Below are 25,055 nucleotides of genomic sequence, written 5' to 3' on the forward strand. Positions count from 1 at the left end.
TATCAAATTCTGCAAAAGCTAGGGATCCAGAGCAACACACACAAAATGCTGGAGGAACTCAGCAGGTCAGGCAGCATCTGTTGAGAGGAATAAACAGTCAATATTTTAGGTCAAGACCCTTCATCGGGATTTAAAGGGCAGAAGCCGGAATTAATTTATTTTATTCAGAGATGTAGCATGGAGCAGGCCATTTATAGCCCTTTGAGCCCTGCTGCCGACAGCCCACCCTAGCCTAACCATAGGACAATTTACAATGACCAATTCAGCTTCTAACCAGTACGTCTTTAGAGAGTGGGAGGAAACCAGAGCACCTGGAGGAAACCCACACATTCCACAGAGAGGACATACTGACCCCTTACAGATGATGTTAGAATGGAACTTCAAACTCCGACACCTGGAGCTGTAATAGCGTCCCCAGACTGCTACACCTCTGTGGTGCCCCAGGAACAAGAAGGTTGGTGAAGGGGGAGGAATACAAGCTGGGACCAGGTGTGGGTGGGGAGGAGGGATGAAGTGAGAAGCTGGGAGGGGATGGTGGAGGAAAAAGGCTGAAGAGAAATGAATGAGGAAAGTGGCCCATTGGAGAAATGAAAAGAGGAGGGGCACCACAGGTAGGGGCTGGACAGGTGAGGAGAAGAGAAGGCTGAGAAGGTAACCAAAATGGGGAATTGACTGCTTAATACTGCTGTTTCAAGTTGGGAGACTGAAGGTCACTGGTTTCAGTGTTGGACTTTGGAGGCTGGAGAACAGCATCCAGGCCAATGCCACCTCAAACGCCCAATGATGTAGAGCTGTTGGTCTGCCGCCTTCATAGTTTTATAAATGTTTTGGGCTCAGAATAGATCCTCTGAGCTGTTGACACCCAGGAACCTGAAGCGGTTAGTGGCTAATAGTCTGACGAGTTGTCAGCATTATAGTGATTAACTTCAAAAACTACTACATCAAAGTTCACAGTAAATTTATATCAAACTACATGTATGTCAACTGTGAAATTCATTTACAGTAAATCCAAAGAAGCACAGTAGAATCAATGAAATACTGCACCCAACAGGAGCAACAAACAACCAGTGTGCAAAAACCCCTAACAAGCTGCAAATAAATAAGAAACAAAAACAATAATAATAAATAAGCAATAAATATTGAGAACATGAGATGAAGAGTCCTTGAAAGCGAGTCCATAGTTTGTGGAATCAGTTTGGTGTTGGAACGAGTGAAGTTAACCCGTTTGGTTACAGAGCCTCGTTGTTGAGGGGCAATAACTGTTTCTGAACCTGGTGGTGTGGGTCCTGAGGCTCCTGTACCTCCTTCCTGATGGCAGCAACAACAGGAAAGCTTGACCTGGATGGTGGGGTTTCTTAATGATGGATGCTGCTCTCCTGCAACAGCATTCTGTGTATATTTTGCTCAATGGTGAGGAGGGCTTTTACCCATAATGTAAAGAATCATGTAAATCCAGCCTACAGATCCAATGCATAATCCTCCGTAACTTCCGCCACCGCCTACGTGATCCCACCACCAGCCACATCTTCCCCTCCCCCCCACTCTCTGCTTTCCGCAGGGATCGCTCCCTACGTGACTCCCTTGTCCATTCATCCCCCCATCCCTCCCCACGGACCTCCCTCCGGGCAGTCATCCCTGCAAACGGAAGAAGTGCTACACCTGCCCCCACACTTCTTCCCTCACCACCATCCTAGGCCCCAGACAGTCCTTTCAGGTGAGGCACCACTTCACCTGCGAGTCAACTGGGGTGATATACTGTATCTGGTGCTCCCGATGTGGCCATTTATACATTGGGGAGACCTGCCACAGACTGGGAGACCGTTTCACCAAAAACTGGCGCTCGGTCCTCCAGCAGAGGCAGGATCTCCCTGTGGCCACACACTTCAATTCCACAGACCACTCCCACTCCGATATGTCTGTCCATGGCCTCCTCTACCGTCAAGATGAGGCCACACGCAGGTCGATGGAGCAATACCTTATCTCCCGCCTAGGTAGCCCCCTACCTGCCGGCATGAACATTCAACTCACCGACCTCCATTGATACCCTTACCACCATCCCTATTTATTATTTTAGTCTTGTTCTCTTTCTCTCTCTTCCCCCCCCCTCACTATAATCTCTCCACCCAGCCCTATCTTTCTTTCTCTTTTATTTCCCATAATTCTCCACCTTCTCCCTAGCCCATTTCCCTCCAGCCTATCACTTCCCAGCTCTCTACTTTATCCCTTCCCCCACTTCATATCCCCCCTCGACCATCCCATGTTACTTCACTCCTGATGAAGGGTTTCAGCCAAAAAAATCGTTATTACCTCCTCCATAGATGCTGTCTGGCCTGCTGAGTTCTGCCAGCATTTTGTGTTTTTTAATCATGTAAATGTTGTTTTATCCCTTTTAGCCATAAATGTTGGAGTTGGTAGGTGGATTAATTTAGAGCAATTCCTCAGCATAATTTAGTCATTTAGTGAGAATGTATGTCTGAGACTTTGATCCATTTGATTGGCAAATCAGTTTATGATTACAACCACATTTTATTGTCTCCTGATTTCCTTATAGTTGTAGTCATGTTAATCTTATGAGTGTGATGTCATGGCCAGTAAATGCCACCTGAAAGCTGGCAGGAGCTTTATTCAGGGAATAATGAGGAAGCAGAACACTTAAATGCAAGCAATATTGCATATCAGGAATGTGATTGGACAGGCTGCTGCACCATCAGATTTTAACTTATCTTTCCCTCTTTTCTATTGCTGAGGCACTGCATAAGCTTTGGCCTCTCATAGCCCTGACTGCAGCAAATCCCTTTTCCCCATCAACCTGGTGTCTGCACAGAGCCTGAGCTCACTGGTTCTGCATCAGCAGATCTTAGATTTAGACTTATTAATTACCTGTATGCCTAAGCATATAGCGAACGGGATTGTCGGTAGATTTTGCCTGCCAGGGCTGAGGCCGTGATCTCATTCCTAGCCAGGCAGCTTGTAAACTTGAATGATACTTTCAGTTGGGAATCAGTAGAAAGATGCCCATTGAAGCAGATGAAAATGCAAAGAGCACAAATGCTCTTTTTTAAAAAGTGGCAGAGTGTGGCTGGCACATTGATGCCTTTACTGGGAACTGCAGCTAAATACATTCTCTCCATTTAAATGGAAGAAAGAAATGTTGCCTATTTGGCCCCTTTCACCAGCTCCATAACCACCATAAAATTGCACATGATATTTCCCTCCCTTTTTATGTCATGCACTCTTCCCCCAACTCTTTTCTCCTCGTGTTCTCTCCACCTCTCATACTTAGGATTCATCCCATTGCTCCTCCCAGCCCCACCCCCCACCCCCATTCAGATGCTCTCTCCCCTTTCTTTCCTTCCTCCTTCATTCTCTCACCCACTCCCACTCCAGTCTTCTTTCTGCCACACTCACTCCTTCACTTTGATTCATCCCATCCTCACCTCTGGACCCTTCTTCCCCCCCCCCACCCTCTGTTCTCTCCCTCCACCCATCATCCCCTTCCCTAACCTGCTGTTCCTCCCCCCATTCTCTTGCCCTCGCCCTCTCCCACTCCCCTCCCATTCCCTCACCTGCTCTTCCCACCCCCACTCAATCACTCCTCCTCCTTCATTCTCTCACCCGCTACCTCCTTCTCTTGCCCATGTTCATGACCTTTTAGCTCTGGTACACCCTTCCCCCACCCCATATACTGCTGGTTCCTTCTTCCTCTGCCTCTCTTCCCCTCCACCCCTCTTCCCCTACCCCTTTCCACCCTGTCCTGAACTGAATGATACCAGGCCTGATTGTGTAACTCGTGTTACTGATTTTCCTGCTGAATCTGTGGTATTATGTAAGAGTGCAGCAGAGGAAATGAGAAGGAAGTACAGTTGCAGCAGAGTCTTCCTTGACAAGGACAAAACGTGCCCAGCAGTCACTGACTTGAGACTAAATGAACCCAGGCATGTTTACATTGGAAGAAGGAACGGTGAATTTCTGTTTTATTTCCTTCATGTGCCTCCATCCTTTCATCCCTTCCTACTTCTGCAACCCCCCCACTATGAGATCATGCCTAATTTCTCTTGTCCACCCTTGCTGCAGCTGCCTGGACACCCACGATTTGGAGTTGTTATCTTTCCCATTCAGCTTCTAGCCTCCCTTTGCAACAGTCTGTTTATCTTCTTGTGCGTGACCTGGTATCAAATTTAGATTTCTAACATTCTTGTTAAGGGCCATCTTTTAAGCTGTGGTAACAGTGAAGTACAATAACACATGGGAACAGAATTTGACCATTCAGTCCATCAAGTCTGCTCCGCCACACAATCCTGTCTGATTCATTATCCCTTTCAACCCCATTCTCCTGCCTTCTCCCTGTAACCTATGACACCCTCACTAATCAAGAAGCTATCAACCATTGCTTTAAATATATCCAATGAATTGGCCTCCACAATCACCTGTGGCAATGAATTCCACAGATTCACCACCCTCTGGCTAAATAAACTCCTCCTCATCTCTTTTCTAAAGGGACGACTTTTATTTTGAGGGGCTCTGGGCCTTGACACTCCACTATAAGAAACACCCTCTCCACATCCACTTCATCTAGGCCTTTTCGATAGGTTTCAGTGAAATCCCCCCGTTATTATTCTAAATTCCAGTGAGTTTCAGGCCCCGAGCCACAAAATGCTCCTCATACAAGAACGCTTTCGTTCCTGGGATCATTCTTGTGAACGTCCTGTGGACTATCTCCAATATGGAATATAGTGTTAATGGTAAGACATTGTTGAGGAACAGAGGGATCTTGGGTCCAAGTCCATAAGACACTCAAATCTGGTGCGCAAGTTGACTCTGTAGTTAAGTTTTTTACTCTGAGAGTAAACTCTGAGAGTTTTTTACTCTGAGAGTTTTTTACTCTGAGAGGGGTGAGTGCGTGGAATGAGCTCCCGGCGATGGTGGTGGAGGCAGATACGATAGGGTCTTTTAAGAGACTCCTGGATAGGTGCATGGAGCTTAGAAAAATAGAGGGCTATGGGTAGCCCTAGGTAATTACTAAAGTAATTACATGTTCGGCACAGCATTGTGGGCCAAAGGGCCTGTATTGTGCTGCAGGGTTTCTATGTTTCTATGTGGGAAGGAACTGGAGCATTTGGAGAAAACCCACACAGTCACAGGGAGAATGTACAAATTGCTTACAGTCAGCCGTAGGAGTTGAGCCCCAATCAGAAAAGCATCACAGAAGCACTATGCTACTGTGCCACACCATATAGGGCTGATGGGCTTGCTCTGCGTGGTGCCAACTTGCACTCAGTGGGCTGAGCGTCCTTTCCTGTTGAAATAATTAAGGAAGGGAATTCCAAAACTGCCGGTTAGCTTAGTGCTTTACAGCACTAGCGATTTGGGTTTAGTTTCTGCTGCTCTCTATAAGGAGTTTCCTGTGAAGATTTCCTCCGGATGCTCTGGTTTCCTCCCATATTCCAAAGATGGATGGGTTAAGATTAGGGACATATGGGCATGCTTTGTGGGTGCCTGAAACGTGTTGGCACTGGTGGGCTGCCCCTAGCACACCCTTAGACTGTGTCGGTCATTGATGCAATCGATGCATTTGACTCTGTTTTGATGTACATGTGACAAGTAAACCTAATTTAATCAGCGGTGTTTCTGTCAGTAATGGGAGCCAAACAAGTGGGCTGGAGAAGCATGGACAATGGCAGAGTGTGATGTTGGAAGTGGTATCAGGAGGGCACTGTGCAATTAAGACAGACAGTCTCTGTCTTAATCACAGGCCCAGTGACAAACAAGATCTGTGTTAGTACCATGATCCAGAGGCCCATCCTGCCTTTAATTCAGCTGTCAGGGCTTGGATACCAGGATTCGGGTTATAAATGTTGAACATGGGCAAGACTAAATATTTCTTGTCTGTGCACCTGCTGTTGCCCAAGCACCTTGATAAGCAAGCAGACAACTCCACTTAAATGAGCTTAGGGAGAATCTGCACCAGATGTGACCTGGGGCTCTCGTTGGGATCCTAAATCCCTGCCCAAAAGCTATTAATGGGATCCATCCCACTAGTTGGCTAAAGCTTGTGCTGAAATGTCTTGTCACGCTATGGAAGAAGCAATGTCATTTCTTTCCTCAAAGTTCTCCAATTGTTGTGAAGCTGTTAAATGACACACTCGATGGCTGAACAATGAGGCGTGTGTTTTCCCCGAGTGCTCTGGTTCCCTTCCCACCTCCCAAAGAAGTATGGATTGGTTAGTTAATTGGGCAGCATGGGCTTGTTGGGCTGGAAGGGCCTGTCACATGCTCTAATAAATGAATAATACTGGACTCATTTCAGTGTAGATACAAGAGACTGCTGATACTGGAATCTGGAGTAAAGGAAACAAACAGCTGGAGGAAATCAGCAGGACAGGCAGCATCTGTGGAGGGAGATGGGCAGTTGAAGTTTTCAATCTTGAAACGCTGACTGTCCATTTCCAAATGCCACCTGACCCTCTGAGTGCCTACTGCACCTGGTGTTTTGCCTGGATTTCAATACTGCAGCTGCTACAATGCTGAGATAAAAACACAACATTTTGGCAATACTCAGCAGTTCAGACAGCATCTACGGAGGGAGAACCCGAGTTGATGTTTGTCACACAGAAAATGCTGGAGAAACTTAGCAGGTCAGGCAATAAGGTTTCTTATAACACCAATGCTTAGCAAAATTAATTTCATGACCTTTTAAAGTAATCTTAAGAATATTGATAAAACAAGCAGAAATTATTTGCCAGTCTCGGGTGCTGGTGATTTTGAAGATTAGTGGAGCATACAATGTTTGTATACTTATTTACTTTACTTACGAGATACAAGTCATTACCGCCCAATGGCCTGCGTTGCCCACCAGACCACACGTTTATTCCTAACTCAATCACAGGACAATTTGCAATGACTAGTTTAACCAATTCACTGGTACATCTTTGGACTGTGGGAGGAAACCGGAGGAAGCCCACATGCACATGGGAAGAAAGTACAAACTTTGTTACGGAGGACAGTGGAATTGATCTCCGAAATCCGACGCCCCCGAGCTGTAATAGTGTCATGATAACCGCTACGCGAAAGAGTTTCTTGTGCAAAGAATGAAAGAAATAATAACACAACCTTTCCTTCCCCCTGTTTCCCAGGCGCTTTCGTCCAGTAATGAGAGTATTGGTAGAGATGACCGCACTGTAAGTGTCCAGTTCTTGTTGTGGTGGCTGGGTTGCTGGCTCCTTCCTTCTAAGCAGTATTTCCTCTGTGTGCTACTCAGGGCAATAGACCTGAAAAACGTTTTGATTGGCTGAGCACAGTTTCAAAATATGTTGGCTGACATACCACCCCCCCTCCAAATTTCCTCCTCGACCCCTGTAGGCATGAGGGAATTCAGTTATCTGCGGAGACTGTAGTGCAGGTTCCTGCCAACGTAAAACTCCAATTAAACATGTTGATTGGCTGAACTGAGTTTCAAAATCTCCACCCTCCTGCCTTCTCCCCTTGCTAATTACATGTCTATCAACCTTCACTGATATACCCAATCCAACCCACTCCTCCACTCCAACCTCCACCATATACCCAATGATCTGGCCTGTAAGCTAGCAAAGCACCCCCTAAATTTTCCTTCTGTACCACCCTGTAGGCGTGAGGAAATACCCTCATGTTGATTATCCAATGGAGGGTGGCACTGGCTCCCACCAGGGCAACACTGCTTTCAGGCCATCCCACTAAAAATGTGCTGAGCAGATTGGCTACAGCCTTAATGCTCCATCCCCGGACTCCCATCAAAACCTCAAGGGCAGAGTCAGACCAAAATGGATGCATGGTAAAACGTCAAGCCTCCTTGACATGACAGAGTAATAGTTCAGCATGGGCTAGATGGGCCAAAGGGCCTGTTTTTCTGTGCAGTAGTGCTCTATGACTCTATAAAACTCCTGATTCAAATATAATGTAGCTTCTGTTCCTCAGATTCAGTTTCACCGTAGAGGCATAGAGCTAGACCGCATGGAAATGGGCCAGTTATACCTGGCTCTACCTCTTCCTTTGGCATTTCGTTCCATATACCTGCCGTCCTCTGTGTGTGAAACCTTCTTCCCAGTACCCACCTCTACCCTTTCTTCTGGCAGCTTGTTTCATATACCCGCCATTGTCTGTGTATGAAACCTCCCCTCTTCCCACCTCTACACCTTGTACTGGCAGTTCATATACCCGTCACTGTATATGAAACCTTTTCCCCTGTACCCACTCTTACCTCTTCCTTTGGCAGCACATTCGTATTCCTGCCACCCTTTGTATGTGAAATCTGCCCCTCAGTACCCACCCCTGCCCCGTCCCCTGACTGGGTTAAAGATAGTGACCTTCAGCTTACTGGCCCCCTCTACTGCAACGTTTATCTTAGAAAAAAAATCAGCTAAAAAAACAATCGATTGCTGACTTAACTGAGATTAAAGCTGATGCCCATCAAAATGAAAGAAACACTGGCCTGAGAAAATACTGTTTCTGCGAGAACTGTTGGTTCCTTCATTCTGCCTCCCTGTTGATTAACAGAATTATGTTTATTACCATCTCACCACTATTGCTGTATTTGATTTTTCTATCTTTTCAGCTGTTCTGTCCTCTCCATCTCCCCACCCTTCCTTCCCCCATACCAGTTGTGGGGAAAGGACAGAGTGCTGTGGTCTGGAATATAGATTTTTTTTCATTCCTCACAACCCTCTTGCTTCCTCCCCAACCTTGGCTGCTGTTGTTCAGTGATTAGACAATAGCCAGCATGGTTTGATCGTGAACTACATCCTTTTAAAAAAAAGGTCCTGGTTTCCAAGCCTTTGTGAGGAATTACTGGAACTCTTTAATCTGGGGTGGGAGGTGGAGTGATGGCTAGTTGGAACTCCCAAAGGCTGGAATAAATTGGGAAGTGTCCTGGATGTACGCTTATAGAAAGGTTAGTTTATTTGTCACACTTGACATCAAGACAAATTGAGAAGTGTGTTGCTGGCACCTACAACCACCGCAGTCCGAGGATTTGCTGGGAAAAGCCAGTATGTGTCGCCACACTTTATGGCACTGACATGTCTTTGGAATGTGGGAAGAAAACCCCCACAGTCATGGGGAAAACATCCAGACTCCTTGCAGACAGTGGTGGGAATGGAACCTGGGTTGCTAGTGCCATTATAGTGTTATGTTAACCACCGTGCTCCCATGCTGGATGCAGATGCAGATCAGTACATGCCAACAGTTTTGGGAAGACCAGTTGAGGAGAGAGGAGAGGAACAGGACTGCTGGACAAGGGGCCAAAGGAAGATTTGCTCTCGGGCTCTGCACTGAGGAACAGCAGTTGGTATTGTTGCCTCTCAGCACTAAGAGTTGAGTTTGGTGGCCATCATGGGTGCTTTGGGAGCTGGATTTAGTAGCCATCGCGTGCGCTCTGGGAGCCGGGTTTGGTAGCCATCATGGGTGCTTGCATGTTTTCTCTGCGGCTGTGTGGGTTTTACCGTGTATATTGAAGAAGTGCTGATAGGTTAATTGGGTTTAAATCACCCCTTTGTATGGGCTAATGGTAAAGGAAAGGGATGGGTGGCACAGTAGAGTAGTTGTTAGCATGAACTATTACAGGGCTAATGACCGCAGTTCAATTCCCACTGCTTTCTGTACATATACAGAAGTATACTGGAATATTCTGTACAGTTTTGATCTCCAGGGTTAAGGAAGGACATCCTGGCTATAGAGGAAGTGCAGCGTAGGTTGACGAGGTTAATTCCTGGGATATCCGGACTGTCTTACGCAGAGAGGTTAGAGAGACTGGGCTTGTACACGCTGGAATTAAGGAGATTGAGAGGGGATCTGATCGCAGCATATAAGATTATTAAGGGATTGGACAAGATAGAGGCAGGAAATATGTTCCAGATGCTGGGAGGGTCCAGTACCAGAGGGCATGGTTTGAGAATAAGAGGTAGGTCATTTAGGACAGAATTAAGGAAAAACTTCTCTCAGAGAGTTGTGGGGGTCTGGAATGCACTGCCTCGGAAGGCAGTGGAGGCCAATTCTCTGGATGCTTTCAAGAAGGAGATAGATATGTATCTTCTGGATAGGGGAAATCAAGGGATATGGGGACAAGGCAGGAACCGGGTATTGATAGTAGATGATCAGCCATGATCTCAGAATGGTGGTGCAGGCTCGAAGGGCTGAATGGTCTACTTCTGCACCTATTGTCTATTGTCTCTATATGTTTGTTAGTTAATGGGTGTGAGTGAGAAACAAGTTCCAGAGACCAAGTACAGGGACAGGTATTAGTGAGGGATACTGGGTCAGCGGAAGGGGAGGGGTTCTAGAGAATACATATGGGGAAATAAGGAGAGTAGGAATGGTCCAAAGTGTGACTGATTCCCTGAGAATTGGCAGCCGCCTGGATACATAAGGGTTCCATTCCTGAGAACTGTTTGTAAACTAATATCTTTATGTCAGAAGCATTTGTTTTCTACAGCAAACTGCATCATGCTAAAATAATATAATTGAATGATCACCAACACTACCCATAACTAAACAAATGGAATATGTCCTGTCATTAGTGAATGCATTGAAGCAGGACTAGCTTGGAAAATGTACGGAAGAATCGGATCGCTGGCAACCATTCTCTGTGGGCAAATAATACCGTGCAGTTGTATTATTGTCCTGGCACGGCAGGGCTAGAAGAGCATGAACGTGGGAGATATCACCTTCGGATTCCAGTGTTAGGTCAATGTAGCAACACATGGGGATGAGGCTGTTGAGATTATGAAAAATCTGATAGTATTGGCATCAAGACTATCTTCCTATTTTCACCTGACTGTAGAAGGTAAATTGGAAATGAGAACAGTGCTCCAATCCAGTGAGGAATTTGGGAAAAAGATTGCTTTACCTTGGGAATGAACAGCCGACTGCTGGTAGGTACAAGAGGCAATTGGGAAAGCAAGTGGTTTATTGCAAGGAGGTTCAGAATTAGGCTTATTATCACTGAACCTTCTATATAAAATGCTGAGGAACTCAGCAAGTCAGGCAGCATCTGTGGAGGGGAATAAACAGTTGATATTTCACGCCAGTACCTTCAAGTCATGGATACAGCACAGAAGCAGGCCCATCAGGACGGAGTCATCCTGGTGCCAATTTTCACCCCGGTCCTACTACCTTGACCCATTTTATTCTCCCCACATCACTACCAACTCCTGCCCCCTGCTCCCAAGGGTTCCATTACTCACCCACACAATAGAGGGTGCAGTGGCCAATTGATCTAGAAAGGTGGGAATGGGGTGGAATCTCATGCTGTTATAAGGAGAACATGCAAAATACACACACACACACACACACGCACACAGTACCAGAGGTTGTGATTGGAGTCAAGTCACTGCTGCTATTAGATAGTGACTCACTGACTGTGATGTCCCCTCATCACTTGCTCGAGATTCTGCAGTCTTCTTATACCATCTGGATCATATTGAAGTAGTTTGATTGAACTGTTTTGTATGTTATAATCTCATATGATATAACCACAAGAGATTCTGCAGATGTTGGAAATCTAGAGCAACACATACAAAATGCTTGAGCAACTGAATAAGTCAGGCAGCTTCAATGGAGAATAAACTCCTGACTTTTCAGGCCGAAGTGTAGTTGAGGCAAATCAAGAAGCAATTCAGAGGAAGCTGAATAAGCAAAGGAAGATGTTGAGTGAGAATTTGTTGTTGTGGCACCATTCAGCCAGAAGTTCATGTTCAAATTTAATTGTCATCCAGTCATACACATGAGTACACAAATGAAAGTGTTTCTCTGGGGTCAAGGTGTAAAACCCAGTATCAGCAGTCAAACACAGAACACAGCACAGCACATTAGAAGACATAGGCTATATTACTCTTTTTTTTAATACCTCAGTTCCTGAGTGTCATGGCCTGCAGATTGATGGGGCATGGATGTGATCCTGGAGTCACATTTCTACCAGAACAGAGTTTGAGAAGTTAGAGGTAAAAGTAGTATGATAGTTCAGGCAGTGGAATGTTTCTTCTGTGAGATGTGGGATTTCGGGGTTCCTAACGGTTTCTCTAATTATTACATCTGCAGGAGGTGCACCCAGGTCAAGGAAATGGAGCTAGATGTGCTTGGGACTATCTGGGAGGCTGAAAATCCTCATAGATGAGACTGTTACTGAGGTGGTCACACCCAGTGGTGGTGGTGTGACCACCAGGAGAAGTAAGAGGAGTAAGCAGTCAGTGCAGTGCCATACCCCTCAGAAACAGGTTTACCACTTTGGGTACTGTGGGGACGCTGCGGCAGCAGCCAGGCCAGTTGCACTGTGGTTCAGCAGGGAAGGGTAAAGTCACACAGAGTGATGGTGACAGGAGACTCAATAGTGAGGGGACGGACAGCAGGTTCAACGGCTGTGCCAGGGAAGCCAGGCCGGTGTGTTGCAATCTCAGTTGCTAGAGTCCAGGATGTCTTGTGTCTCAAAGTGGCTGCAGGAGATTCTCAAGAGGGAAGGTGAGCAGCCGAGGTCGTGGTGTACATTGGCGCCAATAATATAAGTAGAAGGAGGGAAGAGATCTTGCGCACTGCGTATGGGGAGTTAGGGAAGAGGCTAAAGAGCAGGGCCTACGGATTACTCCCAGTACCACATGCTACTCAGGGCAGGATAGGATGATAGTAAAGGTGAAGTGATGCAGGGTGCAGTTTCAGATTTCTCCATCATTGGGATCTCTTCTGGGGAAGGTATGACCTGTATAAAAGGAGAGGTTACACCTGAACCCGAGGGCGGGGGTGGGGTGGGGGGGAAAGGAGCAAATATCCTTAGGAACAGGTCTGCTAGAGCTGTTGGGAAGGGTTTAAACTAATTTGATGGGGTATGGCAACTGGAATGATAGGGCTGAGGGTGGGGCAATTGGTATACAAGTCAATGCAGCATGTCGTGAAACTGTGAGGAAAAACAGGCAGATGACTGGGCAAAATGAGATGAGTTGAAATGTAAATTGGGGGCAAAATCTAAAAGGGTGAAAAATCAGAACTGAAGGGGTTAAATTTGAATGCACGTATATTTGAATACGGAATAAGGTAGATGGTCTTGTTGCACATTTATGAATTGGCGAGTATGACATGGGCATCACTGAGTCATGGTTGAAAGAAGAATATAGTTGAGAACCTAACATCTAAGTACACCTTGTATCGAAAGGACAGGCAGGTAGGTAGAGGGGGTGGGTGGTTCTTGGTAAAAACTGAGTTCAAGTCTTTAGAAAGAGGTGACATAGAATCAGAAGATGTAGAATCCTTGTGGGTAGAGTTAAGGGTACAAAAACCCTAATGGGAGTTGCATACAGGCCACCAAACAGTAGCCAGGATATGGGATGTAAATTTCTGGAAAATAAAAAAGGCCTGTAATAAGGGCAATGTTATGAGAGACGTGGGGGATTTCAAAATCAAGTTGGTGCTGGATCCCAAGAGAGAGAATTTGTAGAATGCCTTCAAGATGGCTTTTTAGAACAGCTACTGACGGAGCCCACTAGTGCAAAGGCAATTCTGGATTGGGTGTTGTATAATGAACCAGATTTGACTAGGGAGCTTAAGATAAAGGAACCCTTAGGAGGTAGTGATCATGGTATGATAGAAATCACTGTGCAGTTTCAGGGGGAGAAACTAAAGTTATATGTACAGTATTGCCATGGAGTAAATGGAATTACAGATGCATGAGAGAGGAGCTGGCCAAAGATGGTTGGAAGGGGGCACTAGTGGGGATGATGGCAGAACAGCAATGGCTGGAGTTTCTGGGGACTTCAGTTGGTGCAGGATAGGTGCATCCAAAGATGAAGTAGTATTCTAAAGGGAGGATGAGGTAACTATGACTGAAAAGGGAAGTCAAAGACAGCATAAAGGCAAGAGAGAGAGCATGTAATGGAGCAAAAATTAGAGTCAGAGGATTGGGAAGCTTTTAAAAACCAATCAAAAGGTAACAAAAAAAATAAGAGAAAAGATGAAATACGAAGGTAAGGTAGCCCATAATATCAAAGAGGATACCAAAAGTTTTTTCCAGATATATACAGAGTAAAAGAGAGGCAAGAGTGGATATTGGAATGATGGAAAACAATGCTGGAGAAGTCGTACTGGGGAACAAGGAAATGGCGGGCAAACTGAATAAGTATCTCTCATCAGTCTTTACTGTGGAATACACTAGCAGTATGCCAGAAATTTGAGAGTGTCAGGGGGCAGAACTGAGTGTAATTGCAATTACTAACTGAAAGATCTGAAGGTGGATAACTCACCTGGACCAGATGGCTACACCCCAGGATTCTGAAAGAGGTAGCTGAAGAGATAGTGGAGGCATTAGTAATGATCTTTCAGAAATCACTAGATTCTGGAATGCTTCCAGAGGATTGGAAAATTTCAAATGTCACTCCACTCTTTAACGACGGGAGGGAGGCAGAGGAAAGGTAGTTACTAGCCTCACCAGTGGTTGGGAAGATGTTGGAGTTCATTTATTAAGGATGAGGTTTCAAGATACTTGGAGGTGCATGATAAAGTAGGCCGAAGTTAACATGGTTTCTTTAAAGGGAAATCTTGCCTGACATATCTGTTTGACTTATTTGAGGAAATAACAGGCAGGATAAACAAAGGAGAATCAGTGGATGTTATCCACGCACTGTCACTAATGCCGCTTTCTCTGGGAGGCAGACTGCAATACAGTGCGCAACAAGTCCAGCTCTACCACTATTCAGCCACTTGCTAGTAGGGTAGACCTGCTGAACTCGATGTTCTTGATAACCAGCAGTGTCTTGCAATTGTGGAAAAGATGTGAAGGATGAACAATCACACCTTTGGTTGGACCTGGAAAGGCTGCTGCGTCGGATCCCTCCTATATGCTCATTTATCATCACCTTTGATTCGGCCAACGACAGCTGGTGTCATCAGCAAAGTTAAACATGGCATTGGACCTGTCCTAAGAATAAAGCAAATAGAGCATTTAAGAGAAGTTTGGATATGTTCAGGACAGATTGGGAGGAATCCTTTCCTCATGGCTGTGATCCTTTAAAATGTTCTGAATGCTTGGTCTTTGATTCTGTTAGATTCATATTTTCAGATGGTGAGTACACGGTAATTCAGGCAGCTGAGTGGAGTTGAGTTACGAGATCGTGATCCTGTGACCTTGTGCCATACCTCTCACAGTTATTTTGTTTCTGTAATGATTACTGTTACCCCCAAGTGTACATTCTTCAGATCTTACTTCTAATTTGCACCTTCTGGAAGTGGACGTCCTGTAGTTCCAGTGTACAAGTGCATATTCCTAGATGAGCATTCCAATGGAAATGAGTAAACAGTCAATGTTTCAAGCCGAGACCCTTCATCAACTTCATAAGGCTCGAAATGTCGACTGTTTATTCATTTTCATAGATGCTACCTGAGCGGCTGAGTTCCTCCAGCATCTTGTGTGTGTTGCTCTGGAATTCCAGCATCTGCAGAATCTCTTGTGTTTATGAATATTCCAATGACATTTCTGGACTCTAGCATTACTGGAAACCATCTTGTCCATTTTGCCTGGGTGTAATCATTCATTTACAGTCATTTTATGCTGCACTGACTGTAACATGAAGTTAATAAATTGATTCTCAAGGTTGGCATAACCCGGGGGGGCGGGGGGAGGGGGTGGCTCCCAATGGCATGCATTTCAAATAGTGTTTGACAACCAAGTCCAACTCCTACTTTCATGTGTGGTTTAGCTACTAAGTCCAGTGAAACAGTGTCTACTGACAGGAGAAGGGGTAAAAGCAGGCTACTGGCAGCTTAAAACCAATTGCTTTGGGTAGATGAGGCTCGTCAGCTGTAGTTGGCAGTTCATTTAGGAGAAGGAAAACTCCGATTGCAATTCTCCACCTTTTGCTCATAGGGGAGGCTACAGGAGTAAACCCTGAGGAAAACTCTAGAGCTGGAGTCCTTAAGGTTGTCCTACATTGAGTTCAATGCTGACTGGCAACTCCTGTAACACCTCTGGTGCCAAACTGTATTGGTCTCTGCCATTCCTTTGGATTTATCAGCTGTGTGGAGAGGCAGAGCCTGTTGCTTGAGCAGCAGCTTGCTCTCCGTATTGAACTGGCCTGGTTTGTTTGTGTATGTCCTATACATCTGGGATGCAACATTCCTGGTTGACCCCAACCAACAGAGGGCCTCAATTGATCATCAACCTTAGTAGGTCATCATCCCCAACTCAGTTGTGGAAGTTGCAGCAAGAAAGGGTTAACAGCATGCAGTCAACCCAGACAAGAAAGGTTGTTGAAGAGCATAACTTCCCTTTGCACAGTGGGAGTCCGAGGGTAATTGCATACTGAGACAAGGCTTCTCAAGTCACACTTTCTATGGGTCAGTAACTTTACTAATTCTGAAGTATTATTGGCCTTTAACATGGGGATCCTATTGGCTATTAATGACTATTATTGTGATTGATGACCTACAAGTAAGTAATTTGAACAGCTACAATGGTTACCAGGTTGTCAAAAATGATAACCATCGAGTTAACTTCTGTATAAAAGTGGTATTTCTTTGTCCAAGCTTCAGAAGTTTGGTAACAGGCTGGGTTGTTTTCCTTGTGCACAAGTAAATAAAGTGTGATGGAGAAACGAGTGTGAGATTTTCAAATAACACACAAAATACTGGAGGAACTCAGCAGGTCAGGCCTCGTCTATGGAGGGGAATAAGGAGTCAATGTTTTGGGCTGAGTCTCTTCATCAGGATTGAAAGAGAAGGGGGGATAAACGGGAATAAGAAGGTGAGAAAGGGAAGGAGTACAAGTTAGGAGATGATAGGTAAAGCCAAGTGTGGGAGAAAGTGGGTGGGGGTAGAGTAACTTAAAATGGGATAGGTGGAAGAGGTAAAGGACTGAAGGAGGAATCTGATAGGAGAGGAAGGTGGGCCATGGATGGATAGGAAGGAGGAATAGCACTGGAGTGGGGAGGAGAGAAGGGGTAAGAGAGGTCCACAGTCAGTGACGTTCTTGCCTTAGTCCATGGATATCCGTCCTTCATGTGGTTTACTCTCAATTACAAATGAGGGATGGATCTGAATTTAAAAAAAAGACCCCTATTGTTTGAAATCTGTTGGTGCGATACAGCAGTTCAAGACCATGAGGGGTTATCTATTTCAGTTTATTATTTAAGTGTCTTTATAATTGCTTCCAAATGTGTGCTGGTTAGCATACTGGCCAGCATACATGATCCAAGTGTTTCCAGAATGTTCTTATGGGCTAGGATGTCTATTGACAGCCCAGCCTTGGTAGTGCTTAGCAGGAGTGAGCTTCTCTCATGATTGTGGTTGCTGTGAGTTGGCTTGGAGCCTGAAGTCAAGTGGGCTGTTGTCAGAGATCAGGTGCTCTAACACTGTTGTGGCTGAGAGTGGAGTCATCAAGTTTCACTTCAGTCCTTGCCCAAAGCCCTGAAACAACAAGCAGCAGCTGTCTGGGTCTATTGCCACAGTCTTGGTCATTCTGCTTTAGGAACAGTATAGAACATACAGTGGTGCTAGAAAGTTTGTGAACCCTTCAGTATTTTCTCTATTTCTGCATAAATATGACCTAAAATGTGATCAGATCTTTATATAAGTCCTAAAGCTAGATGAAGAGAACCCAATTAAACAAACTTGTTCATTTAATAATAGAGAAAAATGATCCAGTATGTGAACCTTTGCTCTCAGTAACTGATGTGACCCTTTGTACAGCAATAACTTAACCAAACATTTCTGGTAACTGTTGATCAGTTCTGCACATTAGCTTGGAGGAATTTTAGGCCATTCCTCCTTACAAAACTGCTTCAACTCTGGGATGTTGGTGGGCTTCCTTGCATGAACTACTTGCTTCAGGTCCTTCCACAACATTTCTATAGGATTGCGGTCAGGACTTTGATTTGACCATTCCAAAACACAAACTTTCTTCTGCTTTACCATTCCTTTGGTAGACTGACTTGTGTGTTTAGGGTTGTCGTCTTGCTGCATGACCCACTTTCTCTTGAGCTTCAGTTCACGGAGCGATACCCTGACATTTTCCTTTAGTATTTGCTGGTACAATTCAGAACTTATAGATCCATTAATGATGGCAAGCTGTCCTGGAACTGAGGCAGCAGAGCAAGCCCAAGCATGACACTGCCACCACCACGTTTCACAGCTGGAATGCAGTGTTTACTTTTCACCAAACATAACATTTCTCATTTACGCCAGAAAACAGTTTTATTTGAGGCTCATCCATCCATGGAACATTCTTCCAATAGCCTTCTGTCTTATCCGAATGGTGTTTAGCAAGCCTTAGATAGGCAGCAGTGTTCTCCTTGCAGTCCTGCCATGCACACCGTTGTTGACATTAGCCAATGAAAGCAGCCTGTAGCTCCTTAGATGTTACCCTGGAGTTTCTTTGTGACCTCCTGGAATATTACTTGTCTTGCTCTGGGAGTGATTTTGTTGGTCGACCATACCTGGGGAGAGTAATAATGGTGTTGAATTTCCTCTATTTGTACACCATCTCCCTGACTGTAGATTGGTGGAGCCCAAACTCTTTAGAAATGGTTTTGTTTCCTTTTCCAGCCTGGTGAGCATCAACAAATTTTTTTCCCTGAGATACTCAGAAATCTCCTTTGATTAAGGTATGGCACACTTCCCACAAAAAACTCCGTGGTGAAGATCAGACTTTGATAGTGAAGACTCAGGTATATGTTCTTTAAGTAGGGCAGAGCCTCCCACACTCACACCTGATTGATTGAAACACCCAACTCTAATTTCCCCTTGAAATGAACTGATAATCCCAGAGGTTCACATACTTTTTCCAACAAATACATGTAATATTGGACCATTTTTCTCAAAGATAAATACAGAAATAGAGAAAATTTCAAAGGCTTCACAAACTTTCTAGCACCACTATAGAACAGTACAGGTTGCTTGGCTGATGATCTTGTGCTGACCAGTCTGGCTGAGCGCTGTGTTGTTCTGTGTTTGTTGCTCCCCCAACCCCCAGAGGTGTATATCGCCTCAACACGCCTGATAACTCGAATCAGATCACCAGGAGACAGACAAGAGAGCAGAACTCCTGTCACGTCCCATCCCGGGCACTCAGGATCCGCTGACTCTAGGCCTCAACAATCTACTTTGTTATTGTTGTGCACTTTATCATTTATCTGCTCTGCACTTTCTGTCAAATCTATTTATTAATCCCAGTGCTTGGCAGAACAGCACAGAACAATGACAGCAAAACAAAACAAGATAACAAACACAAAGCAAGCCCTTTTCCCATCCTTTCCATCCATCCACTCACACAGTAGTGTAGCAGTTACTCTACCACAATAGCTCAGGCCATTCCAGAGTTCGGAGTTCAACTCTGGCCACATTCTGTAAGGAGTCTCTGTGGAATGCGTGGCTTTTCCCCGGGTGCTCCAGTTTCCTTCCGGAATTCTGGGTGGGTTAATTGGTCATTGTAAATTGTTCCGTGATTATACTACTAGGAACAGATTTAGGGTATTTGGCCCATCAAGTCTTTTCCACCATAGCTGATCCTTTTTTCCCTTCTCAGCCCCACTGCCCGGTCTTCTCTCCATAACCTTTGATGCCATGTCCCCTCAAGAACCCATCAATCTCTGCCTTAAGTTATGGGAGCTGGAAAGGGCATGTAGTAAGGGTTATGTCACAATTGTAATGGAGACTTCAATATGCAAGGGGATTGGAAAATCAGGTTGGTGTCAAAACACAAGAGTGGGAACCTGTTGAGATGGCTTTTTAGAGCAGCTTGTCCTTGGGTCAACTAGGGGAAAGGCTACTTTAGATTAGGTGTTACATAATAACCCCAATTTTATTAGTCAACTGAACATAAAGGAATCCCTAGGAGGTAGTGATCATAATATGATTGAATTCATACTGCAGTTTGAGAGTGAAAAGCATAAGTCACGTGTATCAGTAACGCAATGGAATAAAGGGGATTACAGAGGCATGAGAGAGAGTGGAGAGGCATACTTGCACGGATGGTGGCAGAACAGAGGTGGCTGAAGTTTCTAGGAATAGTTCACAATGCGCATAATAGGTATATCCCACAGAAGTTGTTCTCAGATGGCTAGGCTAGGCAACTGGCTGACAAGGGAAGTTAAGGACTGCATAAAAGCCAAGGAAAGGGCATATAAGATAGCATAAGTGAGTGGGAAGTTGGCAAGCTTTTAAAATCCGACCAAGGGTAACTAAAAAAGTTATAAAAAGGGAAAGCATGGAATATGAGGGCAAACCAGCTGATAATATAAAGCAGGATACTATAAGTTGTATAAAGAGTAAAGGGAGGTGAGAGTTGATATTCGACCACTAGAAAATGATGCTAGTGAGGTAGTAATGGGAGAACAAAGAAATGGCAGAGAATTTAATAGGTACTGTGTTTCACTCTTCACTGTGGAAGACACTAGCAGTGTGCCAGAGGTCCACGAGTGTCAGGGAGCAGGAGTGAGTGTCATTGCTATTACAAAGGAAGAAGTGCTTTTAGGCAAGCTGAAAGATTTTAATGTAGATAAAACTCCTGGACCAGATAGACTACATCCCAGAGTCCTGAGAGAGGTTGCTGAAGAGATAATGGATGCATTGGTCATGATCTTTGAAGGATCACTTGATTCTGTAATGGTCTCGGAGGACTGGAACTTTGCAAATATCACTCCACTCTTTAAGAAGGTAGGAAGACAAAAAAAGAGGAAATTATAGGCCAGTTAGCCTAACCTCAGTGGTTGGGAAAGTGTTGGAGTCTATTATTAAGGATGAGGTTTCAGGGTACTTGGAGACTAATGATAAAATAAATATGTAAAGGGAAATCTTGCCTGATATTTCTGTTAGTTATTTGAGTCATTTACTTAGATTTTCAGAGGGCATTTGATAAGGTGCCACACATGAGGCTGCTTAACAAGATAAAATTCTATGGTATTACAAGAAAGATACGGGCATGGATAGAGGAATGGCTGACAGGCAGGAGGCAGCAAGTGGGAATAAAGGGGGCCTTTTCTGGTTTGCTGCCAGTGACTAGTGCTGTTCTTCAGGGTCAGTTATTTCTCACATTGTTTGTCAATGATTTAGATAGTGGAATTGATGGCTTGGTGGCAAAGTTTGTGAATGATACGAAGGTAGATGTAGGGGTAGGTAGTGCTGAGGAAGCAAAGTGATTGCATCAGGACTTAGACAAATTAGAAGAATGGGCAAAAAATTGGCAGATGGAATACAGTGATGAGAAATGTACGATAATGCATTTTGGTAAAAGGAACAATACTGTGGTCTATTATCTAAATTGGGAGAAGTTCAAACATCAGAGGGGCAGAGGGACTTGGGAGTCCTCATGCAAGACTCCCAGGTTAATTTACAGGTTGGGTCTGTAAATTAATGCAATTTATTTCATTTGGAATAATTGGCATTTATTTCTAGAGGAGTAGAATATAAAAACAACAGTATAATGCTAAAGCTTTATAAGACACTAGTCAGGCTGCAGTTGGAGTATTGTCAACAGTTTTGGGATGTATTGTCATTGGAGAGAGTCCAGAGGAGGTTCATGAGGATGATTCGGGGAATGAAGAGGTTAACATATGAGGAGCGTTGGCAGCTTTGGTCCTGTGCTCACTGGAATTTAGAAGAATGTGGGTTATCTCATTGAAACCTACTGGAAGTTGAAAACACTGGATAAGGTGGATGTGGAGAGGATGTTCCCTCTGGTGGGGGTATCCACAACTAGATAGCACCGCCTCAAAATTAAGGGGTGACCTTTTAGAACAGAAGTAAAGAGGAATTTTTGTAGTCAAGGAGTGTTGAATCTGTGGAATGGTCTGCCACAGACTGCAGCGGTGGCCAAGTCAATGGGTATATTTAAAACAGGTGTGAATAGATTCCTGATTGATTGGAGCATATGGTGAGAGGGCAGATGTATGGGGTTGAATGGGATCTGGGATCAGCTGCGATGAAATGGCAGTGCAGGCTTGGTGGGCTGAATGGCCTAATTCTGCTCCTATGTCTTATGGGCTTAAATACACTCAATGACCTGGCTTCCACAGCTGCCTGTGGTAACAAATTCCACAGGTTCACCATCTGACTAACGAAATTTCTTGGCATCTCTGTTTTAAATGGATGCCCCTCTATCCTGAGGCTATGCCCTCTTGTCCTAGACTCCCCCACCATGGGAAAGATCCTTTCCACATCTACTCTGTCCAGGCCTTTCAACATTCGGAAGGTTTCAGTGAGATTTCTTCCCCCACCCCCCATCCTTCTAAATTCCAGTGGATACAGACCCAGAGCCATCAAACATTCCTTGTATGATAACTCTTTCATCCCTGGAATCATCATCCTTGTAAACCTCTTAAATGAGAAGCCCAAAACTGTTCACAATACTTAAGATGAGGCCTCCCCAGTGTTTTATAAAGCCTCAACATCACTTCCCTGCTCTTGAAATGAATGCTAATAGCCTTCCTCACCTCCAACTCAACCTGCAAGTTAACCTTTTGGATCCCAAACCCTTTTGCAGCTCAGATTTTTGGATTTTCTCCCCATTTAGAAAATAGTCTGCACATTTATTTCTACCACCAATATTGTATTTCATCTGCCACTTTCTTGCCCATTCCACTAATCTATCTAAATCCTTAGGGTAGGGTTAGGGTTAATTGGGGTTGTGGGGTTGCTGGGCATTGTGGCTCGAAGGGACAGAAGGGCCAGTTCTGTGCTGGACCACTAAGTAAGATGAAACATACGGGCCTACTCTGGGCCTCCAGTCCTTATGTAAAATAAATCATGCAAGAAGAGAGCAAAAATAGTGAGGTAGTGTTTGTGGGTTCATTGTCCATTCAGAAATATGATGATGGAGGGGAAGAAGCTGTTCCTGAAATGTCAAGTGTGTGTCTTCAGGCTCCCATATTTGCTCCCTGATAGTAGCAATGAGAAGTGGGCATGTATTGTGTGTTGAGGGTTCTTCGTGATCACAATAATAAACCAATACATTGTGGTAAATGAGTTAATGATTGTAACATGTACTGAGGCACAGTGAATGCTGATGGTGCTAAACAAACGTAAATTATTGTTCATAGAACTGGGTTCTCTCAGTTTAAGAATGACCATTTAACCCTGAAATTTAGAGAGTAGTTTGAGTAACCGGCACCTGTTTAGAATTAACTTGATTGTAACCACCAGCCCTGGAAAGTGTTACCAGGCAGAGGGATTAATAACTGGATTATAGCAACGATAAACAGGAGCAGGTCACTGATCTAAAGCTTTCACTGTGACTAACAGATTACCCCTGTATCAAGACTCTGTTTAATTGGTATTCCTACCGTCTAGGCTCAGATCTTGTCTCTGTGGAGTAACATTGCAGTAATTTGGGAAGAGCATATTGGGAAAGGGTGCTGTGCAGGCGTGTTCAGAGAGGGTCCAGGGAATATTTACAAAAGTAATCCTGGAATGAAATGGTTAACATATGAGGAGTGTTTGAATGGCTCTGGGCCTGTACTTATTTGAGCTTAGAAGAATGAGGAGGGAATCTCATTGAAATCCATCAAATGTTGAAAGACCTAGATAGAATGGACATGAAGTGTATCATTGAGGAGAGTGGGGGAGACTAGGAGCTGAGGGCACAGTCTCAGATTAGAAGAAAGTCATTGCGTGCATTTAAGGCAGAGATAGAATTTTTTCTTGATTAGCCAGGGCATCAAAGGGTATGGGGATGACTGGAAGACTTGAATGAGCCCATAATTGAATAGTGGAGCAGACATGATGGGCCAAATGGCCTACTTCTGCTCCTAGATCTTATGATCTTATTTAGGAGAGGAATCAGGTTCAAGTTTGTCATTCAACTGTGGCGACATTCGTCCAGACCAAGGTACACAACACAGTACATATAACTCACACAACAAGTAAATTAAAAAATAATAAGATGCATTTATGACAGTTAAAAGGTAAACAGTATAATGCTAACTGCACTTCATGTGTGCTGAGATCTCAGTGACAGCAGGGAGTTCTGTAGTCTCACAGCCTGGGGAAGAAGCTGTATCCCATTCTAACAGTTCTTGTCCTAATACTACGGTACCTCCTACCTGATGGTAATGGGGTCATAGAGATAGTTGGATCTAATGGAGGGATCATTGACGATGCTAAGGGCGCTGTGAATGCAAGTGCTCCTGGTAAATATCTTCTGGTGAAAGAGAGACCCTGATGATCCTCTCAGAAGTCCTCGCAATCCTTTGGGACTTGCAGTCAGGTGCCTTGCAATTCCCATACTAGATGCTGATGATGCAGTTGGTCAGAACAGAAGCTCCTGTAAAAATTGTGGGGTGGGGGCAGGGATGCTTGCTCGACTCAATCTGCACAGGAAGTGGAGACACAGCTGTGCTTTCTTGACCAGAGTTGTTGAGGGACCAGGTGAGATCATCCATTACGTGCAGTGAGGATTGCTCAGCCTGCACCTTCCTGAAGTCTTCAGTTAACTCTTTGGTCTTCTCCAGATCGGGACTCAAGGTGTAGTGCTTGCACCATTCTACCAAATGCTTTACCTCCGCTCTGTACACCACCTAGTCGTAGTCGTTGTTGATGAGGCCAGCCACAGTGGTGTCATCAGCAGACTTCATGATTCAGCTTGAGCAGCAGTGGCTGAGCACATAGCCCTGGAGAGTCAACATGGTGGAACTGGAGATAGTTCTGCCAACACAGACTGACTGTGGCCTTTTCGTCAAGAGGTCCAAGATCCAGTTACAGAGATGAGGAGGAGCAACTTCAGCCAGAGGATGGTGTATCTGTGGGATTCATTGCCATCTGCGGAGGCTAAGTCAATGGGTACATTTTTAAAGCCCAGATTAATAGGTTCTTGACTAGGGCATCGAAAGTTATGGAAATCAGGTAGAATAGGGTTGAGAGAGAAAATGAATGAGCCATGATGTAGCAGGTTTGTTGGGCTGAATGGTCTGATTCTGCTCCTATGCCATATGGGTGCATGTAATTCAAGCTCTTGTAAGCTGGGGATAACCCCATACTTTCGTGTTGTTCGAAAACAGAGATGAGTTGAAGGTGTGTGAGAGCAGTGTGCTGAATCCATTGTACCTTGACCTTGACCTGCC

The 25,055-nt window shown here is 44.7% G+C and overlaps 1 protein-coding gene across 2 annotated transcripts in view; it reads left to right on the top strand.

The window, feature by feature from the left end:
• The window catches only part of pi4kb (phosphatidylinositol 4-kinase, catalytic, beta), a 128,492-nt gene that overhangs the window by 57,036 nt on the left and 46,401 nt on the right, over positions 1-25,055 (top strand). The window contains exon 3 of one of the 2 annotated variants that reach the window (XM_059980221.1): positions 7,134-7,178. The exons of the other annotated variant lie outside the window; for it this stretch is intronic. Within the exon in view, the coding sequence (XP_059836204.1) occupies positions 7,134-7,178 (45 nt within the window). The remainder of the gene's footprint in view (positions 1-7,133; positions 7,179-25,055) is intronic. 2 annotated transcript variants of the gene reach the window in all.

The sequence above is a fragment of the Hypanus sabinus genome, chromosome 9 (genome assembly GCF_030144855.1).
Source record: "Hypanus sabinus isolate sHypSab1 chromosome 9, sHypSab1.hap1, whole genome shotgun sequence".
Taxonomy (NCBI): domain Eukaryota; kingdom Metazoa; phylum Chordata; class Chondrichthyes; order Myliobatiformes; family Dasyatidae; genus Hypanus; species Hypanus sabinus.